The 21,900-nt window shown below is 36.1% G+C and overlaps 1 protein-coding gene across 1 annotated transcript in view; it reads left to right on the forward strand.

Annotated features, from left to right (window-relative positions):
* COL21A1 (collagen type XXI alpha 1 chain) overlaps positions 1–21,900 on the forward strand; it is a 107,191-nt gene that overhangs the window by 14,843 nt on the left and 70,448 nt on the right. Inside the window, exons 3-8 of the mRNA XM_030490800.1 lie at positions 8,990–9,107; positions 10,387–10,938; positions 14,651–14,819; positions 14,956–15,172; positions 17,538–17,711; positions 20,368–20,445. Of these exons, the coding sequence (XP_030346660.1) occupies positions 9,020–9,107; positions 10,387–10,938; positions 14,651–14,819; positions 14,956–15,172; positions 17,538–17,711; positions 20,368–20,445 (1,278 nt within the window). The 5' untranslated portion in view covers positions 8,990–9,019. The remainder of the gene's footprint in view (positions 1–8,989; positions 9,108–10,386; positions 10,939–14,650; positions 14,820–14,955; positions 15,173–17,537; positions 17,712–20,367; positions 20,446–21,900) is intronic.

Consider the following 21,900-nt stretch of genomic DNA (forward strand, 5'->3'; position numbering starts at 1 on the left):
CTTATGCAGGATGCTATTATTGTATGCTAGGTTAACTTCAACTGTACAATTTGAGTGTCAGATGTTATCCTGTTGATTAGCTGTTTTATTTTCCTTGGGTCTGTCCAAAGAGGGAAAATTCTATGGAATTCTATGGAGGAATAGCAGCATGGGCTTTTCACAGATGGAATGAAATCACGCTTTCCAGGGAGACCTCAAATTCATTTGTTGCAGGCAGAACGCTGAGCTGCCAGCTGTGGTTGCTTACATAAGTTGCCCATCCTATGTTGTTTTCCAATCAGTTGTGTATCAGTCCAGTGCTGTGGTAAGCCGCCTTTTTCTTTAACCTGTAATAACTAATTGCCAGCACCTGGCACAGCATCCTCGTGGAATGGGAATAAATCCAACAAAGTGCAAAGTGCCAGAATAAATTTCATTTAAAAATACAAGCCTGCTGTGACTTCAGATCTTGGAGCATGAAGAGCAAATTTCTCTGCTGTAGACTGGAGGAGTCTGTGGGTTTGCTGTGCTTTACCGAATCATGTGAAAAATAAACAGTCAGGCCATGCCACTTAAGAAGGTTCTTTGCTTTCAGAAATATCTATCTTCTTGCTTGGGTTATAACATATATCAACTGCTTACTTGGTCTTTGATGTACAGCATCAAAGTTGGTATAAAACCTTTATACAGTTGATACAAAGCCTTCTTTCTGAAATCTGCTGAAAATACAATAATTTCTTTAATCCTCTCTGCTCCTTTGTATAATCTGCATAATACTTTATGCAGTGTATATATATATATAAAAACTATAAATACGTGATCTTACCATGTAATACTAATTCCTGGCGGTTTATTTTGTTTATATTGAATATCTTTAGTAGTGGAAATTGTAATAATATTGCAGGATAGTTTCATTTAAACTACCAGTTGTTTGTTGGTTTCATTTTTTTTTTTTTTTTACCTATCCCTAAAATGTCTTTTGGAGTGAAGATGGAAGTGGTTTGCTTTGTCAGTAGTTTGGGCAATACTCTTCTGACTGTTAAGTCAGCCAATTTTTAATGAGAGATTTAAATTGGGGCAGTGGCACAAAGGAGTGAAATACCAAATATAAACTTGAAGTGGTTGTTAGTGCCTTTACTGAGCTTTGAGAGAGAAATCCAAAAATCCATGTTTGAGCAGCAGCAGCGTGCTTGAGGGACCACAGATATATATGCAGAGACAGGTGAGACTGATTTCTCAAAATGCGGTCAATATATGATGCTTCTGTTTCTCTGAGGTCTCCAGTATTCATTCACTTTCTGTTGGTGCTTAGACATTCCCCTTCAGCTAACCCAGGTCTCTTTGCCATTGACCTTGCATAGCTCCAGTTCCTGCAGCTATGGACTTGATAGCCTCACTTACTCAGCTGCAATAGGTCTTTGCCTGCATCTCTTCTTACTGTTTTTCATGTGTTTCTCCAGCTGTCTGGAGATCTCTGTTCTTTAGTCTGTCTGTCAGGTAGGCTTTTAGACTTTTAGAGATAGGGGAAACATGGCTGTGCTTCTCACCCTTGCCACTGTTGTAAAAAGAAAGACAGCAAAGGTGGTGGAAAAGGGAAGGGGGCCCCAAGCAAAAGCCCCATTAGCCTTTTCTTCTTAAGGGAGTCCAGGCAATGCTTTCAGCTTGATTTCAGGGTTAAGAAACAAAATTCATCAAACTGTGTACTCTCTGTACTTTGTATAGCCATGTGTTCTTATATAGACCAGAATGGAATAATTTTACAACTGCTTTTCATTCTTGCTGTACTAGTTAAGTATTAAAAAACCCCCCAAAACTCACAATATGTGTAATTTAAACACATAATTTTCTTTCTTGACCCCTCTTAATAAAAACTCATTTGAACTACTCTGCAATCATATATTTAATGTTGTAGAACATTCCTGGTATGAATGTGATTATGCTGGTGATTGTGCCGAAATAGTTAATTCCAAGATAGAAACAGAAAGAAATGGTATGGGGAATACTAATGTACTTGTCACTGTTGGAGATTTTATCTATTTATATACAGTCTTATATTTATGTATGTGTGTGTATATATATCTGTGTAAACTGAGCCTAAATTAATGGTGTCTTTGTAACCTTACCCTTCCCAGGAAATGCTGTTATTCTTTTAAATGTTTGTAAGTATAATCTCATCAGTTGTGCCTACCAAGAAAAATAAATGAAGAGGAACAATATGTGGAAAACAAGAATGCAGAATGGGACCGAAATCCAAGTGAAATAAATACAGATTCACATGTATTACTTGATAAAAGTAATTGACTTGGAGTAACGTCATAGACTTTTTGAATGGTTAGGACTGATAGTATAAGTTAGGAATAAATAGTTAAATTGCCCTAACATTTTATTTGTAAAACCCGTTAATTTTGAAAATGGAGAGAACAAATATAAGAAGGTGGTGCAATGTTGCATTGCTTTTCCATGTTATTTAATGTATATAAATCAGGATTTTCAGGGTTGCTTTTCTCTTGCTGTACAGTTTCTATAGTATTGCGTAAGTTATGGGAATACAAAGTATCTCCTGTATGTCTTTTCAGTCATTATTGTTGTAATGTTTTAATATTTATTCTTTTGTAGGCCAAACCTAACGATCTCTAGTTTAATTAAGAGATGTTTATACAGTGATGTAATAGGAGAGAAGTGTTAATTTATACTTGGAAGGTGAGATTTTAACCTTTGGTCTAGTTATTTTCTCAGAATACTGGAAAAGGTTAAAATCATACCCTTCCTGGCTTCCTTTTTAGGCATTAACTAGTGATGGGAAGAAGTGAAGGAACTCATCCTTGCATTATTTATCCTCAGTGTGGTTCTTCGGGAAGAAATCTTTATGCAGCAGAGAAGTCAGGGTTTCCAGAGAAAGGAAATCTCTCGCCCCCTCCCCCGCACCACCCCCCCCCCACCCCCCCCCAGCTCATTCTGCAGTTTGAATAGTGAAAAAACTGCACTGAAGAAGAGCAAATATTTTTTTATTCTGGAACATAAATTGGTCTGAATAGAAAGTTTCCTCAGAGTGTATTCGTGGGAAGAGTAAAATGATATACTTATCTGGGTGCTGGAAAGCTGGGTATGGAAAGACTGCATTGGTAAACTGCCTTTTGAGATACAGAAGATGCTGCTTTTAGGCATTTTGAAAGCAAAGTGAAAATCCTGCTTAGGCACCTAAATTTCTTACTGAAAACTTAATCTAGATTTGAAATTCTTCTACTGTGCATGGATACATGAGATGTTGTCATTTGAACCTGTGGGCACTTCTGCATATCAAAGCTGTTCTGGGAGTTACATGCCTTTGCCACCTCTAACACACTAGCAGCCTTGAATTCATTCAAAAATTGACTAGAAGCTGTTGGTTTCAGTAATGGCTGTACAACATGTCCACTGTGTAAGAAACCTGGGTTCAGTTTCCTTCTCATTTGGAGGTGATCAGTGGCTCTGTTTGTACAAATACTGCTGCACAGCAAAATTGCATCACCCAGAAGAAAGCAAGAAATACATTACAGGAACTGTCCAATTGGTTAAAGCTGCCTAAAATGACACAGCATGTATGTGAGTCAATATGTCACCAACCGCCCAACTTCATCGAGCTTTCTTCCTTTACATGACAGAAACTGAATGTGCATTGAGGAGGCCATGTGCTCACAGGGCATGTGCTGGTGCAGCCAGATTTTATGGTAACCCCTTTCTCCTCCTGCCTTTGGTGAAGATAGAAATAATACTCTGCTAATTGCTTTGGTGGAGAACAGGGTCTTACACTATACTGCCCTGTGAGTCATAGTTCAAGGGCCTGATGCATAGTAGCACTGCTATGGTTTTACCTTTCATTTACTCTGAGATGCACAGAAACTCGCCTGAAATGCAAGTCTCAAAGATACTCAAAAATACCTGTTGTATCCCACAACCTTTCATTTCAGAGAGGTTGCTTTCTGCTCTGGCTCAGAGCAGAGGCCAGATAAGTAAAATAAGCTGTTTGGGATCTCTCTAAGATAGACAATTTTACTCCAGAGGACTGTTTCCGCTCACTCTAAACGTCCCTTTTGCTATCAAAGTGGCATGTAAAAAAACAAAGATAAAAAGCATACAATGAAGAATGGAAGAATGGCCATAATGAGTCACACTAAAGGTCCACCCAGTTTGGTATCCTGTCTCAATTAATGCCTGATAGGCCCTTGCAGCTTTAATTTAAATGGTTTTGTGGAGTTGAGAGAGAGCCAAAGGCTTGCTTCTGACACCCTGTGGCAATCAACCTACTGCTTTTAATTTTTTCCAGAATTATGAAGCCTCTGGGTGCAGTACACTGTCCCATTTAAAGTGGAAAAATGAAATAACCATGAGGGATGCCTTGAAAAATACAGCAACACATATTCTATGTCTTCACTAATACTCTTTCAGTCTGTAACCCTTTGCTTTTGCTGGATGCAACATCTGTGTAACTTATTCAGTAACGCTGTATGGATTTCTCTTCCATGAGCTTCCATGTAGTAAAAGGGGTTTGGTATAACTGAGAGGTGGGAAAGCAGTTTGATAAATTCTTTTCCTGGTTACGTTTGGTAAAACCACAAACAAATCGCAACAGATAATTTGGAAGAAGTCAGGGACTAAAAAATTGTAATTTAAAAATTTGTTGGTTTTGATTTTTTCTTTTTTTCCCATAGCTTAGCATAGTGTCATAAAATCATAGAATTATCTTGATATCTCGAATTACAGGGGACCCATAGAGATCATTGAGTCGTGGCTACTGTTTGTAAATGCAGAGTAAATCAGGAGCAAGTGTGAATCACACGTCCCATTGTCTGTGCAGTGCTGGGACAGATTTACCGTCCCTTAGCACTTCTCTGTGCAATCTGACCCAGGTGCTATAGCTGCAGCAGCTACAGTTTGGCATGAGGACCATTGACTTCTCATAGTAGCCAGGAGAACTCCCAAGGGCAGAGAAGAAAGCAGTGAGCACTTCCATGGACCACCATGGAGACAATATCTCTGTTCTCAAAAAAAAACCTGGAGATAGAAAGGACATAATCAGCAGTGATGAATTTTGGCTTTTGGCAACATCAATGGCAAAGTCCTGGGCTGGTATTAATGGCGGTCTCTCCATGGTAGCAGTAAGGCACTTGGGCAAGCATTTTTTGTTAGTAATTTCAAGTACACTTCTGTTGCCTGTGCTGTAATTACTATGTCAATGAGACACAGAAGTTTGATCTGTGGAGTTGTTGGTTTGGCATCTCTTTTGACTGCTAAAAGTGCAGTGCTACATTATTATTTTCTTTCAACTAAATTGAACACTGGACAATTCCTGTAATCCTTATTGGCTGGTTGCTTAAGTGTTGGGTTTATCCTTTTAATTTTGGTTTCTATTAATAAGTCAATTTTGGACTACTGAATAGTTATTTGGCTTTATACTTAGAGTGAAGTTCTCAAGTTCAGTATCATAATTTTCAGGCAATGTTGTAAATGAAATCCAGAAGGACTCTCACAGATGGAAAAATCAATCCATTGAGGGAATACAATTTGATTCTGCAAATCAGACGAACTTTTGCCAATTATTTTACTGATTCTTTTAAGAAATATATCTTGGAGCATGATTTTCACCAAAAGAAACCTTGCTCTGATATGATAGTTTCATTACTTTAATGTCTTTCAAGTTTAAAGATACACACTGAAGGCTGCTGTAGCATTCACTGGTGAAGAATGGAAATTCTTCACTGTGAGAAGTGAGACATAGGTGATTCCTGCCCTGTAATTCCCTCCTGTGCTCCCCAGCACTGATGCATGATAGCTTGTGAAGGTGTTCCCAGTATTATTTCTCCTACCAGCGGAGCAAGAGTGAGTTTGGATATGCCCCTCATGTGACGCAAGGGCTGTACAAACAGCAGTTCCCTCCTTTTGGGTAGGTGGGGCTGGGACCAGGAGGAAATTGCAAATGTTTCTTCTTTCTTGTTTTACCTTTTTACTTTCAGGATTCCTGTTTTGCAGAGTTTTAAGACAACTTGATGAGAGCTGACCAACAGCATCATGAGGGGTGTGCCATTAATTTTTACCTGTTGTTTAAAATATAAATATGAATTAGAAGAATGCAGATGAGTGATAGAAGGAGAACACAGAACTGAAAAAATCAGAGGACAGCACGTTTCTGCTGGGTGTAGAAGTGGAGCACACGACTGCATATCCTCATGAATTTTCCTTTGCTTACTTCTAGTTCCCCTGTAACACCCCTCATCTCCTATCTCCAGTGCTTTTGATATGACTTTTCCCCTCTGTTCCTAAACTAGGTTCCCTGACATTCTCTGTATGCCAGGACAGCCAGTATACGCTGGTTTCACATGTACTTCTCCCATGGTGAAGTGTTAGTGTTTCTGTGGAGCACCTCCTTCTTCACAGGCAAAAGTCTTCCTTCCAGCCCGCTACTCTCCCCACCCAGCCACCTCCCAGCATCATCCTCTTCCATGTAGCTTCTCTCATTCCTGCTGATCTGGAGGGTTCACCCCTGAAGGTACCAGTGGGTAAGTGTTTGTGGAAGGGTGAACAGAGGTGAAAGGGGGCAATGCCCTTTAAGGAAGTCAGCAATGGCTTCTGCAGGGGTTGGTGAAAGCAGAGCTGTGCCAGCGAGCAAAATCCCGGTATCCCTGCCTGACCTGAAGTGCCCTTGCTTGTGGCACGAAGCACGTACAAGTTTCATGCTGTTCTTAAAATAATTTTATAGATTCAATGTGCTGCTTTATTTGCAAAAAAAGCTGCAATATTAATGGTAGTAGTCCCTGTATTCTTTTTAGTGAAGACTGATGCAGTGAAGTCACTAAGTTGCTGTGGTTTTTTTTATTTTCCATTTACATAAATTCTATGAATGTTAGAGAAATAACCATTTAGACAGTCGCAGAGATGTCAAACACCAAAACCTAGTTAATGTATTGTTGCGATATTTTTCTCAGTCATCTTTTTCACAACTATTCTTTATCAATTTTTTCTACCTTTTTTGGGGGGTTGTTGGTGGGAAGTACCTGAAGGATTTTATAGTTTGTTGGGGCCAGCATTGTGGTTTTTTTTGATATATATCAGCTGTCTCTACAGTAGTCTGTCTTTTTTTTGAGTTATAGGCTGTCATTTTTCTGAATTTCTCAAAGAATGCAGTTGTCCTTCATTAGTTGTCCTCTATTCAAATTCCCACATAGATTTAATTTCATATGTTCTTTGGTGTTGCTCAATTTGGCATTGTGAGAGATGTGTTTTACTCTTCAGTAAACACTTGCCATGGAAAAGGCTGAAAGTGATTTTAAAATGATGAATCTTACAAACCATCAAATTTGAAATAATCAATGTAAATTGCCCGCTTCTACGATGGTAAGATTTTATCATGTATTACATGCCTATTACTCAATTTCATAGTTTAAACAGATCCTTTTTCAAGTAGCTGGGACAAGGAACTGTCACTTAATCTCTTTAAATGAAGTTGTCATCCCAGTATTTGTATTGCATCATTGAAACAGTGCATTTATACCCTATCCCATAGACCCCAGTGCTTCATCTGATTTCTCACCCATTCTAATGCAAGGTATATGAGTAACAAAGTATGGTATTGCCTTGGTTACCTTGCAATTATCTGTAATCTGATGGTGCTATTTAATAATATAATAATTATGTTTTTGCATGATTTATTTGGGGGGATTACATTAGGTAGGAGTAGCATTTCCTGGAAATCGACTTTTGAGCATTTCTTGAGGTTGTTTATGGAGATTTTTTTCTTTGGTCTTAATGGAATGAGTGCTTTATAAACAGTGGAAAAAGCAAAACAGCTGACTGAAAAGCTAGAGTAAATGAACTTAATGATTTTGTGACACATGTTCTATTTGGCAAATACAGACCGTGAATCTACCAGAAATGAACATTACGTGGAAATTACTACCTCTCTATTCATTATTGTCTTGCCCCCACAACTCTGTAATCCCTTTTCCCTTAAAAGCATTTTCCTAAAAACATCGTGTCAGATATATACATCTTTAAAGAGAAAGGTTTATGTTTAATTGCTGTAGAATTTTGTTGCAGATAACAGCTTACTGGCTGCTTGATGACTGCTCAGTATGTTATAGTGATTAAATGGCATTCTCTTCAGTTTACTCACTTGACTAGTCTTGGAAAATAAAATGGTTACTTATTTCCATTTCCTATTTCTTCTCTTAAGAGGCTGTTGCAATAGGCATGCTGAATTGTGTTTTGGTGTGTTTTTAGAGACTAGTGTTTTCCAACACCACGAAAGTTTCAGAACATCTGCCAGTACCTTATCACTGGTAGTGTGGTGGACACCTTTTCTACTCCGAAGAGTTCAAAATTAAAGATTAGCAATGTAAAAAGGACAAACATACAAAGCTTTCAAAGTCACGGTTTAATTAGGTTGTGTAGTAAATATTTGCATTTATATTTGACCTTTTTTAGGTGAGCATGTAGATCATTATGGTGTGGGCATAAGTAAAGTTTTATGACTAGAAGAAAAAGATATGAAAAGGGAAGGAGTCTTGGCCTTATTCAAGGAAGGTATTTCAATTTTCAAAAACCTTAGTCATAAACTAATGTGTAGTAGATGAAGACTAACATGACTGACAAACCAAAGCCTGTAGAGAGAAGAGGAATGTTTAGTCTTCTGGCTAGATGTAGAATACTTAAATTAATGACACTGAAAGGTAGTTCACTGGCCCTGGGTATATAACCTACTCATGTATGTACCTAGCAGGAGAACTATGTAAATGTGCCCTGGTGAAAACAGCTTCCACAGAAAGACTAGGGAGTGTTGTTGAATTTAGAATCTTAATTTTGGGCTTACATGCCTGACTCATGCTTTTTTGGGTCTTGGATCCATTGCAGGCTGGCCTTGCATCTGGGCTTGCAGATTTGATTCAGAGTTGTTCCTCATGCACAGGTTTTATAACACTGAAGTTTGGATTTGTTTTGTAATATAACAACACTAAATTTTCTTTTCTTTTCCATCTAGTTTAATCTCAAGACTGAAAATACATTACACATGGCACAGATAGTGACATTTTTTCAGATGCTATTCATTCTGTTACTTCATGATTACATCTCAGCTGAAGATGGGGAAAAAAGGGCTAGTAAGTCTTGATTTTTATATTTCACATTAGAGCAACTTCAAAGCATTCCTTAAATTTATAGTATCAGTTTTCAGGTCCACATGTACACTTCTGCTAATTGTGATTTTTTCCAGTATAATTTTCCTGGTGAAAATCTTGTAATATATGATAAGTGACTTAAATATTTTATTTCTCCTTTAGGAAGGGAATATCTTTGTTTCTCTGTGTATCTTGTAAATGCTCAGGGGGGCAGATGGAACTGTAAAGCTCCAGTCTTGATTTAACCAGAAGTGTCCATACGCAGATATCAGGACAAGGCAAAGCTCTCCTTCCTGTGGTGGAGCTCCAGCCTTTCACAAAACTGAAAGCACAAATACACAGCAACCCCGATGGCCCCATGTGCCATGGGATCAAAATCATCTCTCCTGGTTTTGGCCATCTCCTTGGCACCTTGTGTATTAGTTACCTAAGCTCCTTTCATAGTCAATGGAAGGTGTTTCTTTCCGTTAAGAGTTATTGTCTCCATCTGATGATGTGTATGTGAGATGGATAGGACTGTGCTATAGAAATGCTTGTGTTGGTCCATGACCTGTAGTTGGCAATTTACTCTAAAAGCTCCATTTATAAGTGACTACAGCTATGAGAGCTGAATCCATGTCTGAATCATCATGCATTTACATTATATTTGTTAAATGCTTATGTGATTTTATATTCTGGAGGTTGAGTTTGTTCACTGATCATTTTTCTTCTACTAAAATCAGAATATGCTACCAGCAACATTCAGTCAAGACTCAGGATTTTATAATAACTACTTCTGTAAGTGCCATGTGGCAGTGTCAAAAGTCAATGAAGATGTGTTTGTAAAAGGATTGGGTATTACTGCTGAATTCTGGAGCATTCAGACTATAGCCTTCCTCTGCAGTGTACTTGGTTTGCTAACAAAAATGAGTTTTTATGCAGACAAAGAGATACAGAAAAAACCCAAAATGTTTTCCCCTCTGCTGATTGCATGAAATGCAACTGCCAGCTAAGGAATTGAATTCCAGAATTTTTCTTCATCATTTCTGGTGATAATGTAAAACCAGAAAATGGTTTGGTTTGCAGATGACAAGCTGGATTTGTGTGGCTTACAGAAATAATCTTTTTTTCTCTGATAAACCCTGCTGATTTTTTAAAAAAATAATTGAATGTATTTGTCAGTTTGGATTCTAATATGAATAATAGTTGGTTTGAAAAGTATTTCCTGTGGAAGAGTTCATTAACATGTTTGTTTGATTTTTTAATTTTTTTTTCTTTTAAGGTTGCAGAACTGCTCCAGCAGATTTAGTTTTTATCTTAGATGGTTCTTACAGTGTTGGCCCAGAAAACTTTGAAATAATCAAAAGCTGGCTTGTCAATATTACGAGAAATTTTGACATAGGGCCAAAGTTTATACAAGTTGGAGTTGTCCAGTACAGCGATTACCCTGTACTTGAAATTCCCCTTGGAACTCATGAATCCAATGAGAACCTCATCAGCGAAATGGAGTCAATACACTACTTGGGAGGAAATACAAGAACAGGAAGAGCTATTCAGTTTGCCTTTGACCATCTATTTGCAAAATCTTCAAGATTTTTAACAAAAATAGCAGTTGTTCTCACTGATGGAAAGTCCCAAGATGAAGTCAAAGATGTAGCAGCAGAAGCAAGGAAAAATAAAATCACTTTGTTCGCTATTGGTGTTGGCTCAGAAATTGAGGAGGATGAACTTAAAGCTATTGCCAACAAACCTTCATCCACTTACGTATTTTATGTTGAAGATTATATTGCAATATCAAGAATTAAAGAAGTTATAAAGCAGAAACTCTGTGAAGGTAAGTTATTGATTATAAAATATTTTAGGTGTTCAGAATGTAGTTCTGTACCCATATTTCTTTATTTCACAAGCAGAATGCATTATTAATGTAATCTAATAATCTTTACTACCTTCTTTCGTTTTGATCTTGTTTGATCTTCCAAAATACTATTTTCTCCATGAAACACAGAGGTGTATTTGGGAAAGATATGATGCTTTAACAGAGTGTGAATTCAATGTCAGCATGTAGGATTTTGCCCTAAACCCCGAATCTTTTTGCGTTGATAAAGTTTAGAAACCCTAAAATAGTTGAGCAATTCTCATAATGCTGAGAATATAGGGCTTATGTTATCCTTTTCCTAGGTGCGGAAGATACTGATCCACAATCTAGCATTTCTTCTTAACAGTAGAGAGGATAGCCTATCATTACAAACAGGAGTTCTTCTGCCAGTATGTGTCAAAAAACCCAGAAGAAAAACTCTTGGCAAAAGTGCCTGGCACTGTAACAATCTGTTATGATCTTTTTTAGAAGGATTTTATAGAAGAATTAGCCAAGACCAACATTGTAAAATTACTTTTTAGCTTTAGAATGCTATCAGCATTACAGCATGGAGTTTTCTGATAACTTTGTAAAACAATGGCTTTCCCATATATATGAAAAAGAGAGCAAATTGCTTCTAAAATATATCACTCAGAAGGACTCTATGATACAGCGCTATCAGTGCTATTTTGTACATGTTTTATCACCAAGAATTGGTGCAAGTCATATTTCAGTTGTACCATATTTCTGCACTTAGTAAGAATAAAAAATAGTTTTCATTTGCTCTCTCTGAGTATGGAGTTCATTGAAAAAATATGGTGATACTTATGTTGAGGATAATAGTGTTTATTTCTTGATACACTTAAGAAAATCATAATAATTCCTTGTGGCTGATGTAGCAAGGTGGTCAGTCCAAAAATTAAATCAGCTTACTGCAACTAAATTCCTTAACCACATGCAGGAGAAACTCCCCAAATACAGTATTTTCTTGAATAAAGTTTAGAAGAAGACATTACATTTCATCAAGATGGATTTTCTGCTTTCAGAGTTAACTAGTATCCTTTGAAATTCAGCTGTGGTATTTGACACAACTCTCACAGAAGTAATTTGTGAATTTTGACTACATGTACAAAAGTGTACTTACTGTTTAAGTGACCCTTTGCTTCCACTCTTCTGTTGCGCTCTTCACTGGTGTTAGCATTGAGATGCCTCTCTCAAAGAGTGATCAGAACTAGCTGGCAGCTTCATTTCTAACCACAATGTCTTTAGCAGGTGAACTGAAAGGCTAGTAAACTGGAAATTTTATATCCGAGTGGTGGATTATTTTATTCATGTTGTTAAGGTTCACACTGACTCTGGAAGAGGAAGTACCACGAGGGCAGAGCAGCAGTGAGTTGGCTGTGGTAAACAACATGAAACTGCCTGAATATTTTGCAATTCTCTCTTGGTTGTCTTTATTTTAATGTCTAAAAAACCCACTAGCCTTTATGCTGTTTTTAACTTTGTTATTATGTGACTATGGATATAAGAGCATAGGAGTGGTATTTCCTTTATGGAAAAAAGATGCTGAGGTTTGGTGGTTCATGTAGTGAGTAGTGCTATTGCAAACAGCCTTGTAGATGGAGGGCTCTGGTGTGCCTTTTGGGAACTCTGGTGTTGGTTTTAGAGTATGGCAGGGCGAAAAACCTGCCTAGCCTGTCATCCAGAAAGGACAATGTGACTGAAAGAGTCCTTAAACATTTAAGGAATATTTAATATTTATTCTGGAAGTCAAATGTTCGTGTGGTATTAATATTCTCTAGAAAAAAGTACAGAAAAGATTGTGTGTCAGGCATTTAAAAACATTACTTAATGCAGTCCTCAGAAGTATGTCTGGAGGATTCTAAGAAAAGTTCCTTTGTGCTAGATAGTGGGAATGAATATGAAAAGGTTATTTCATGCTTTAGGAAGGAAAAACAAAGCATCTGAAAACTAGATAAAAAACCAAAAGGGGATAAAAAGTTTCAGTGTAGGCTAGAGAGCTGCTGTGACTGATATTTTGTATGGGAAACATAACCCCATTTCTTACGAAAGACAGTTCTTAATTTTGCCACTGAATTCTGCATCCTGTATAATGGATATATATCAAAATAATCCAGCCTGAAGATGATCCAGAAGATCCCCAAAATATCTGTCTTACTGGGAATGTTTTAATTCTTCAGTGTGCCATTGGAAATAAAGAATGGTTTCTTAATATATAATTTTACACATGCTTGATTTATATTGTATTGGTTTAGAATAGTTACTTTGGTGCTGATCCAGAGTAATGGCCCTCTCCTATAAAGTAATCCTAGTTCTGCAGTTATTTTTTGATTTTTACATCAAATTTCTAATACTGCAACTGGTAAGAGAGTCTTGCATTCATTTTCTTATCAGTATATATGATTATCTGTAATCTGTGTTAATTCTGGCAGTATGACCGTTATTCAGCTTTGAAATAAACGAGTTTAGAAAATGTTTCCATGACAACAATCTGGGAGTCAGGTGATGTTTTGCTGTGAGGAAGAAAAGAAAACTAAGGGGAATGTATGTGGCTTCTCACTGCTGCCCCAAGTACTTGTGGCATGTTCCCTTAGGATGAATTGTCCTTTCCTACCATAGGTACTCTGTGCAGACACTTAGCTGGATTTTCTTAGAGTTTATATATCCTGCCTCCCCCACCAGAACAGGGTAGCTTCTGAGTGCCCTTGGATTGGTTAGGAAGGGAAGTTGTGCAGTGTTACTCGTATTGTAAAGAGAAGCCACTGCAGACCTTTTGAGATTATAATTCCCTGGCACTGAAAAATGAGTTTTCCAGCCCATGGCTGGTCCAGATGGAGATGAGAGAACTCTCTACCCATTTTTTGGAATGTATTCCTAATATCTTCCCTTTCTATGAACTGATACTTTTCTGAAGAAACAATAGGAAATGAATTATGAAATTGTATTTATAGTAAACAGTTTAACATGATTTTAATAAAAAGTTGTTGTCTTTCTTTTCATAGATTCATTACTCTAATACAGTGTTGGCTTTAGCATTAAATTTCACTCTACTATCACTTTTTTGTTTTTGTTCACTGCCTAGTATTGTTTGTGGAAAGACAATTAAACAGAGATAACATTCAGCTCACTTTAGTTTTCACAGAAAATACTTCACACAATATTTGTCCAGTGAGGACAGCTTCGAGCAGATTTCAGTGTAACAGACAACATAGATCAGAGTCCATTTTGAGCAAAATAAAATTGAAAAAGTAGTTGTAGATATTTCTACCTTTGTCTGTTTTCAACCCTATTTTTTAGTTGGGGGCATTCTGGATGAATTCAAATTGTTAGTGCATTGTGGAAATTAAGTTCTGTAATTTTGTAGCATTTTGAAACCATACAATTTTAGAAATTAAATTCAATTATTTTATTAGGCATATATAGTAATACCTTTTAACTAATATGAGTAACAATTCAAAATAGTATGTGAATGTAATTGCAGTAGAATATCACAGCTCAGTGTTATTGTTTCATGTCTCAGAGGATTCTGCATGTCACTTCTCTCATGTTATACTTGAGAGAACTAGCAGTTCTCAATTCTCATTTCTTGAAAGGCAAAAAAATAGGTAAGTGGGAGGTTACTTCTCTAAAGTAATATTTTTGTACTGTATTTGCATTTGTTACTTTGCAGAATCTGTTTGTCCAACAAGAATTCCAGTGGCAGCTCGAGATGAAAAAGGATTTGACATTCTTGTAGGATTAGGTGTGAAGAAAAAGGTTAAAAAGAGAATTCAAATACCAACCACTAATGCAAAAGCTTTTGAAGTAACCTCACGTGTTGATCTGTCAGAATTGACAAGGTATTTAAATTTATAAATACACTTCTAAAGTTAGTACGATTTTTTTTTTTGTTTGTTTGCTTAAAGCGAGACTTATTTTAAGATTTATACTTACGTTCAAGTACTGTCTTTTTTTTTCCCCTTCCTCCTTATTTAGGAATGTGTTTCCAGAAGGTCTGCCTCCATCCTATGTGTTTGTTTCCACTCAAAGATTTAAAGTAAAAAAGACATGGGATTTGTGGAGAATTCTCAGTCTGGATAAGAGACCACAAATAGCAGTCACTGTTAATGGAGAAGATAAAACATTATCGTTTACTACAACAAGTTTAATAAATGGCACGCAAGTTATTACTTTTGCTGCACCCCGTGTAAAGGTAAGGAATAAGTCACCATGCTGGGATACTCATTTAAGTACACATTAGTCCTTTGCCCTTTATGTTTTTCTGAAAATGTGTGGTCTTATTTTTGGCTGCTTAGGCATTTAAAAATAAATGGGAGGTAATTTATCCATATTTCCAGAGTGTCCATGGTGATCATGACTGTAAATGCTTTGCAGGTGCTTTCTACTCAGTAGTTTCCAACAGGTAATTATCAGAAGATCACACAGAGACGTTTCTTGACACAGCTCTTTGATTACCATAGAAAACACTGGAAATTGTTTTCTGCCTTTGATATGGACAGTAGGAAATGCCAATGAAAATAGTTCATTTTTAGAGAGAGTTTTTTTTAAGTGTCTAGGTTTCTTGAAAATGCACAATGACCAAAGTTACTTTCTTCTCCAGAAGAGTAAATACCAGCTTACAAAAAGACAGTTCAATCTGGATTTGTCTAGTTCTCCTGGTTAAAAATTCCTTTCAGCTCCTATTTTTCTCATTCAAGGGATTCTCCTCTTTGTGTAAACCAATTTTATTGTCTTCTAGTGTAATCAAAAGGTTCTCGTTCAATCTTTCTTCAGTAATTTCCAGTGAAGTATTCAACTCTTGTAAGGAAGTTTGTCTCAGTTGCAGATGAGACAGAGGGAAGGAGATTGAATATCTCTGCTCCTGCATTTGTAGCAGTATAGGAATGTGCAGCCCAGAGGTTCCCATTCCTACTGCAGACAGTATTGTTTAAGTGAACAAAGAGGGATGCTTCAGCTGACAAAGAGTGGGAAAGACTTACCACTGGAGCGCTTCATAGCCAAGTGAGTTCAGTTTTTCTGGGAAGTGATGGCCTGCATTTGAATCCTTACTCCGAATCAGGCTGAGGGAATTTGAAATATCAATCTTCAAAGAAGGAAGGACTCCTATCCAAGAGAAGGTCTTAACTACTAAGCTTTTGCTAGGGAGAGGTATTTTATTCTGTTATTGGATAGAAAATGTTACTTTTTCTTTCCAAATTTCCTCTGCCTTTTTACAATGATTTTACAATGAATTTTTTACATTTTTCTTTCTTTCTTTCTTTTTTTTTTTTAAGAAAGCACTGTGGAAATTGTTAGAAAATTCAGGAAATTTCAGGTCAATTCAAAAATTTGTATATAACTGTTTCTCGCAGCTCCAGTGACGAATTAATCTTATTCTTGCATATTCTTGCAGTCCCAAGTATCCATGAACTTCACCATGAAAAGAAGACTTTTTTTTAATTTTTGTGTTTCTCTATGCTAGCATTGCTGTTATGGAGAACAATAATTTTATGCCCTTGTTAGAGCTGTATGTCTGTAAACACCTTATAAATGTTACTATGCTTTTAATGAACCTTTTTATTTAATAAAGCTCTATGATCGTTTATCTCTTTTACTCAGGAAAATTTGAAACATTATCTATTCTGATCTGTTGTTTACTTTATCTTGTAATGAGGGCCACTGTAAATAAATAAAACCCCAATCTACAAATGAAAATAAAATAGAAGCAGAGGTACTATCTAAAGGTGTATGCTATGAAGTGAAGTAAGCCTAATTTCTGTTTATATCTGCAAAAGGTAACAAAGATATATAACACACTGAAAGATGTATGTTTTAGTTTACTCTTATGTATACCAATTTGGTGTGGAATTAATCTCTATTAAATTTAGCTCTATAAAAGATGCAGTCTAGGCTAGGCTAAAGAGTTAGATTGTATTTGGCATTAATGGATTGGCTCAAGAAGGCGGCCTTTCTTTCCATGTTGAATTTAATTTCTAAAATAGGTTGAGAGATCTCTCATTTTCTATCACTTTTAGAACTATGCTATTTGTTTAAACTAAATCTTGAGCTCTAGAAACTTGATGTTTGTGAGATGATGAATGTAATATTTGGTTTATTCATTGCAATATTGTGATTCTTTCTGCCAGTATCATGTCTGTCATCTTTCAGATTTTTTTTCCGTAAGAGATTAAGTAGACTTTTAAGTACCAATTTGTTTTCACCATGATTTAAGATCTGAAGTGTTCAAGACATTATACCACTGCTCAGGAAACGGCATCTGACTTCATGTTTTTAGCCATGTTTGAGCATGTTCAAGATCATAGACTGAAAAAATTTATGTGAGTTAAAAAATAATTCTGAAACAGGAATGAACAATTACCAAATGTTGTCTTCTCAATTATGGTATTACTTGGCAAATACTTTCTGCCTATACAGTTTACAAATTTTTGTATGGTAAAACCTGGACCATTGATCATCTCAACCATTAACAGTAGTTTAAGTGCTGAAATGCAGTTTTATCTTTATTTAAATTGAAAACATTTTGTTTTAAACAGTTCTATTTTCTTCACTTTTCTTAGACGTTGTTTGATGAAGGCTGGCATCAAATTCGTCTCTTAGTAACAGAAGAGTTTGTAACTTTGTATATAGATGACCAAGAAATTGAAACAAAGCCATTGCATCCTGTTTTAGGTATTTACATCAGTGGCCTAACCCAAATAGGAAAGTATTCTGGGAAGGAGGAAACTGTGCAGGTAAGCATATGCTAAACCTAAATAATAAAGAAATTCTGCTGTAGGTTAACACTGCATTAGCGCCTGCTATTTTCTTGAACTTACTTACACTTCTAATTTATACTGGGCTGAAATTTAATATACAAAATTTTAATAGTTAAAAGGGTACATAAACGGCCACAAGGACTCAGCAAAACTGATATATCCTGTGTGGTGGGTGCTTAATTGGTCTCACTGACTTCAAGCGGCATTCAGTTTTGACTGAAACACAAATTTGATGCGGCGTAGTCCCCTGAATTTGGGAAATAGTGTCTCAAAGCAGGGATTTCCTCTGTGCTTGGCAGTACATATTATTTCCTTCCATCAGTATATGGATTATGCTGGTGAAAGACAGAACAAAATTTTGATGAAGTTTCTCATCACTAGCTGTCAGAAAAGTACTATTAATCAACTCTGTTTCTGTCATACTGCAAATATTTGATACTCAAACTGTCACTGATTCGGCTGTGCTGGAAACTTCCCCTGAAAACTCTTCACCAAGTATCTCCTCTATTCTGAGAAACATTAAAGTTCTTTTGCCTTCAGCTCTTTCCAGACACCAAAAAGCTGTTTAAAACTTGAGGCTGTATTGGTAAAGGCTGTGTAGACCAGTAGTGAAGACTATTATGTTGACTGTATTCTAGATGTGGGTGAAATAGATCGTTTCCTTGTATTTATAGCAATGTGGTAATGACTAATTAGACTGATAGTAATGACTAATTAGACTGATAGTAATGGAAACAATACTGAGAAATACTGAATAACATAAGTAGGCATTACTTTTAGTTGTTTTAAAAGCTATGCTTTTTTTATATTCTCATTTCATTATCATTACTGCTCCTATTAAAATATATTAATGTTCTTTGCATCATCTTCATGAACTCTTTTCAGATGTCTTTACTTAGTTACCCCTGAATTTTGTGTTTTTGTAGCCAGGCTTCAGTTCTATTATTATCATATTCTTAAAGTGTGCATGGGAACTTGGATGATGCACTGTGCGTTTGACTCAGCACTTCTGGTGGTAACATTGTATACTGAAGTACTCCTTTGTGAAAACTACTGAATGTTTGTCACAGATTTCTAATGGGACTTCAAGCACTTACTGCAAGCAAAGTAGAGATTTCAGAATTGTACTCAATCGTCTCATGCATTTTCTCTGTGCAGGATTATCCCATTTTTATAGTTTTGTACATTCTAGGATTAGAGGGTTAGTTGTTTGTTATGCCTCGTATTTTCTCTTAAGTCACTGCAGAAATGGGACTTTTATGGATTCCCAGTAATATTGTTACTGAGTTAAAGAATGTTAGTAGCAAGATATGTTGTCTAAAATAAAAGTGTTTTAGGAATGTAGAATTGTATAAGATCCTCATCTGATAGTAGACTAGAAGAAGAGTAGAAAATCTGTCTCAGGTTGCAATTTTATATTTCCAGATGATTTTTATAATCTAAAAAACGTATTTCCTTTCTCCACTTTCTCAGTCTGTGGTGCATTCTGCAAAGCATTAACATTTAAACTTTGCCAGGATATTTCTATTCAAACTATGATTATAGAGAAATATTTTGATGAATCTGCATACTGCCTTTCAATGCAAAGGTATTTGGAAACCCTTTAAGAAAGAAATACCTTGAAATTGGATGCAAAGTATGATACAAGAATATTATTTCAGAGATTCTTTGATGAACATTCATTCTCTTTCTGTGCTCTAATTCAGATGTTTTCTGGCGACATTTTGCAAGTGTTCTTGGTTTAATTAGGATCTTACTGGCTGCAGTGCTTGCAGTATAGCAATGATAAACATGTGTACATACTGAAGTATTGTGAATTGTAGACATTTTAAATTTGAAAACACATATTAGTAGGCATGGTATTAACAGACTTCATTTTCTGTGCTTCCCCTACTCCATCTTGTAGCTATGATTTCATGTGAGTGTAATGGCTTTTTTCTCTTTGGATTAATGATAATTTATCCTAGAAAAGCTGTCTTCAGTGGTATCATTTTTTTTGAATATAACTCTAGAGCAGAATGGCATAAACTTTTGCTTACCTGGTGCCAGTGTTTTTACTGGTTGCCCTTTAAAGCTGTACGATATACAGCTGAACTCCAAATGCAGTTCTTTCAAGCATCAGGGATGCCTTCTGATGCTTCACCAAAACTTAGTAATCTTACATCTAGTAGAGACGGGTCAGTGCAGAAACATCTTCCAAGGACTTTTAAGGTAAAAAGGGAAAGGTTGGTTTTGCCTGTGCTGTTGTTAACTTGCTTCTCTATTATATTGGCAGCCAGTGTAATTCGTGCTGTGCGTGTTTGGATTTATTGCCAAGGATTAGGGGGGTGATTTCTATTATTTTAGAAACAAAAATCTTGGATTCATTATTTTTCTTTAAATAATTCTGTTACAGAATGTTTAATTGGTTGCATGTAGTAATCATTGTGAGTAGTCTGACAAAAAATGTTTCTGCATCTTTGATTTTTAACAGTAGGGGACACACAGAGCTTCCAATTTCTCTTGCTTTTTAATATTTTGCTCCTTTGTTCTATACTTGTGGAAGATACAGCTTAAGAAGTGTATAGTTTGAACTTAATGTCAGATTATGAATACTTTCTCTAAAAAAAGGCTTTTATGTTTTGAATTACAGTTTGATATACAAAAACTGAGAATCTACTGTGACCCAGAGCAAAATGATCGAGAAACAATCTGTGAGATCTCGGGATTTGTGAGTATGATAGATGAACTTTTGAGGACTACTTGTCATCTTTTACAAATCACTGTTTAATGCTGAGTCAGTGAATTCTTAAAATAAGTAATAGTACATTGATTCAGCTGGTGCAAACAAATGCTTGTTACATGTGCAATATCAAGTGATGCAGAACTCGTGTGCTTTCAGCATTATTTTTGCACAAATGTATTTTAGATGTTTTTTTAATTTAGATATTTGATGGTAGGAATTTGACTGGAGTATAGAAGAATCTTGGAATCTTCTGTTACAGTTGAAGATTTTAAACACTATAAGTTAATAAAACTACTAGGTTACAGAAGTGTGAAATACTTTAAATATTACTTTTTAACTTACCTGATATACTTCTCGCTACTTGTCAGGTAATCTAATACCTGAAATTTTTTAACATAACCAACAAACCTATATTTTTAAATCACTTTTTCCTATCAGAAGTATCTATAAATATCCCATTACCTGAAAAGTTGCCAAAATTTCATGAAGTATATTATAGATAGAACAAAAGTAAAATCAGGATTTTATGATTCATGTACCCAATTAGGAAGTTTATGGCGATCCATCGATCCTTTGGTTGCCCTCTTACTTGCAGTTAATTGTACAATGAAATATGAAACACATGCAAACAGGTTTGGAAACCATTCATGACAGAGAGTTTGAGCCAGATTTTCAAAAGTATTCAGCTCCCATCTCAAAATATAACCAAGAGATTATTTTCTATGAACAGTTTCATTCAAAATGTCCTCCTTTTTTCAGTGTCTAAAACAACCTAGGCTAAAGATAATCAGACACCAGTGTCTTACTTCGTAAATCCATATTCTTCATGTTGTGGTTTGATTTAGCATTAGGACCATTTAGCCAGTTTGACAATAGAACCTGTGACTCTTCAACATGCAGATGCATTATTCTTTTGTCAGACTTGCCCAGACACCCAGCTAGTCTGTTTTTCTTCAATTTTTTGTGTCTGTTGCAGTCAGCACCCTTATTAGGGCTTTTCAAAACTTGCTGCTTTCATTTAAGTAACAAGTAGGTGGCTGGATTATTAGCTGTTCTGAAATCTGACTGTGTGTGTCAAGAACTAATGGGTTCAGGAATGCTTTTGTAAAGTTAGCTTTAAATCCTGAAGTAAATTTAGTATTTGGCTATTTAACTGCACCACTGTATCTTTTTATTCTTTACAAAATAGAAGTAGGCTATAAAAGTAAACAAATGAAAGAAATCTATGCATAAAGAAAGCAAACACTAAGAAGTCCATCCTGCCTTGCATTCTCTGTGATTTGGCAAGAAGTCCAAGCAAAAAGATTGCTTTTTGCCAGTTTAGTTTCACTTGCTGTTGTTGTGAATTAAATTTGGACTTTAGTCATGAAATTCTGGACTCCAGAAAAGAAAAATGTTGGATGATCTCCAAGGAGGAATATGTGGTTTGTGGTTGTATTC

This window comes from Strigops habroptila, chromosome 6 (genome assembly GCF_004027225.2).
Source record: "Strigops habroptila isolate Jane chromosome 6, bStrHab1.2.pri, whole genome shotgun sequence".
Lineage (NCBI taxonomy): Eukaryota > Metazoa > Chordata > Aves > Psittaciformes > Psittacidae > Strigops > Strigops habroptila.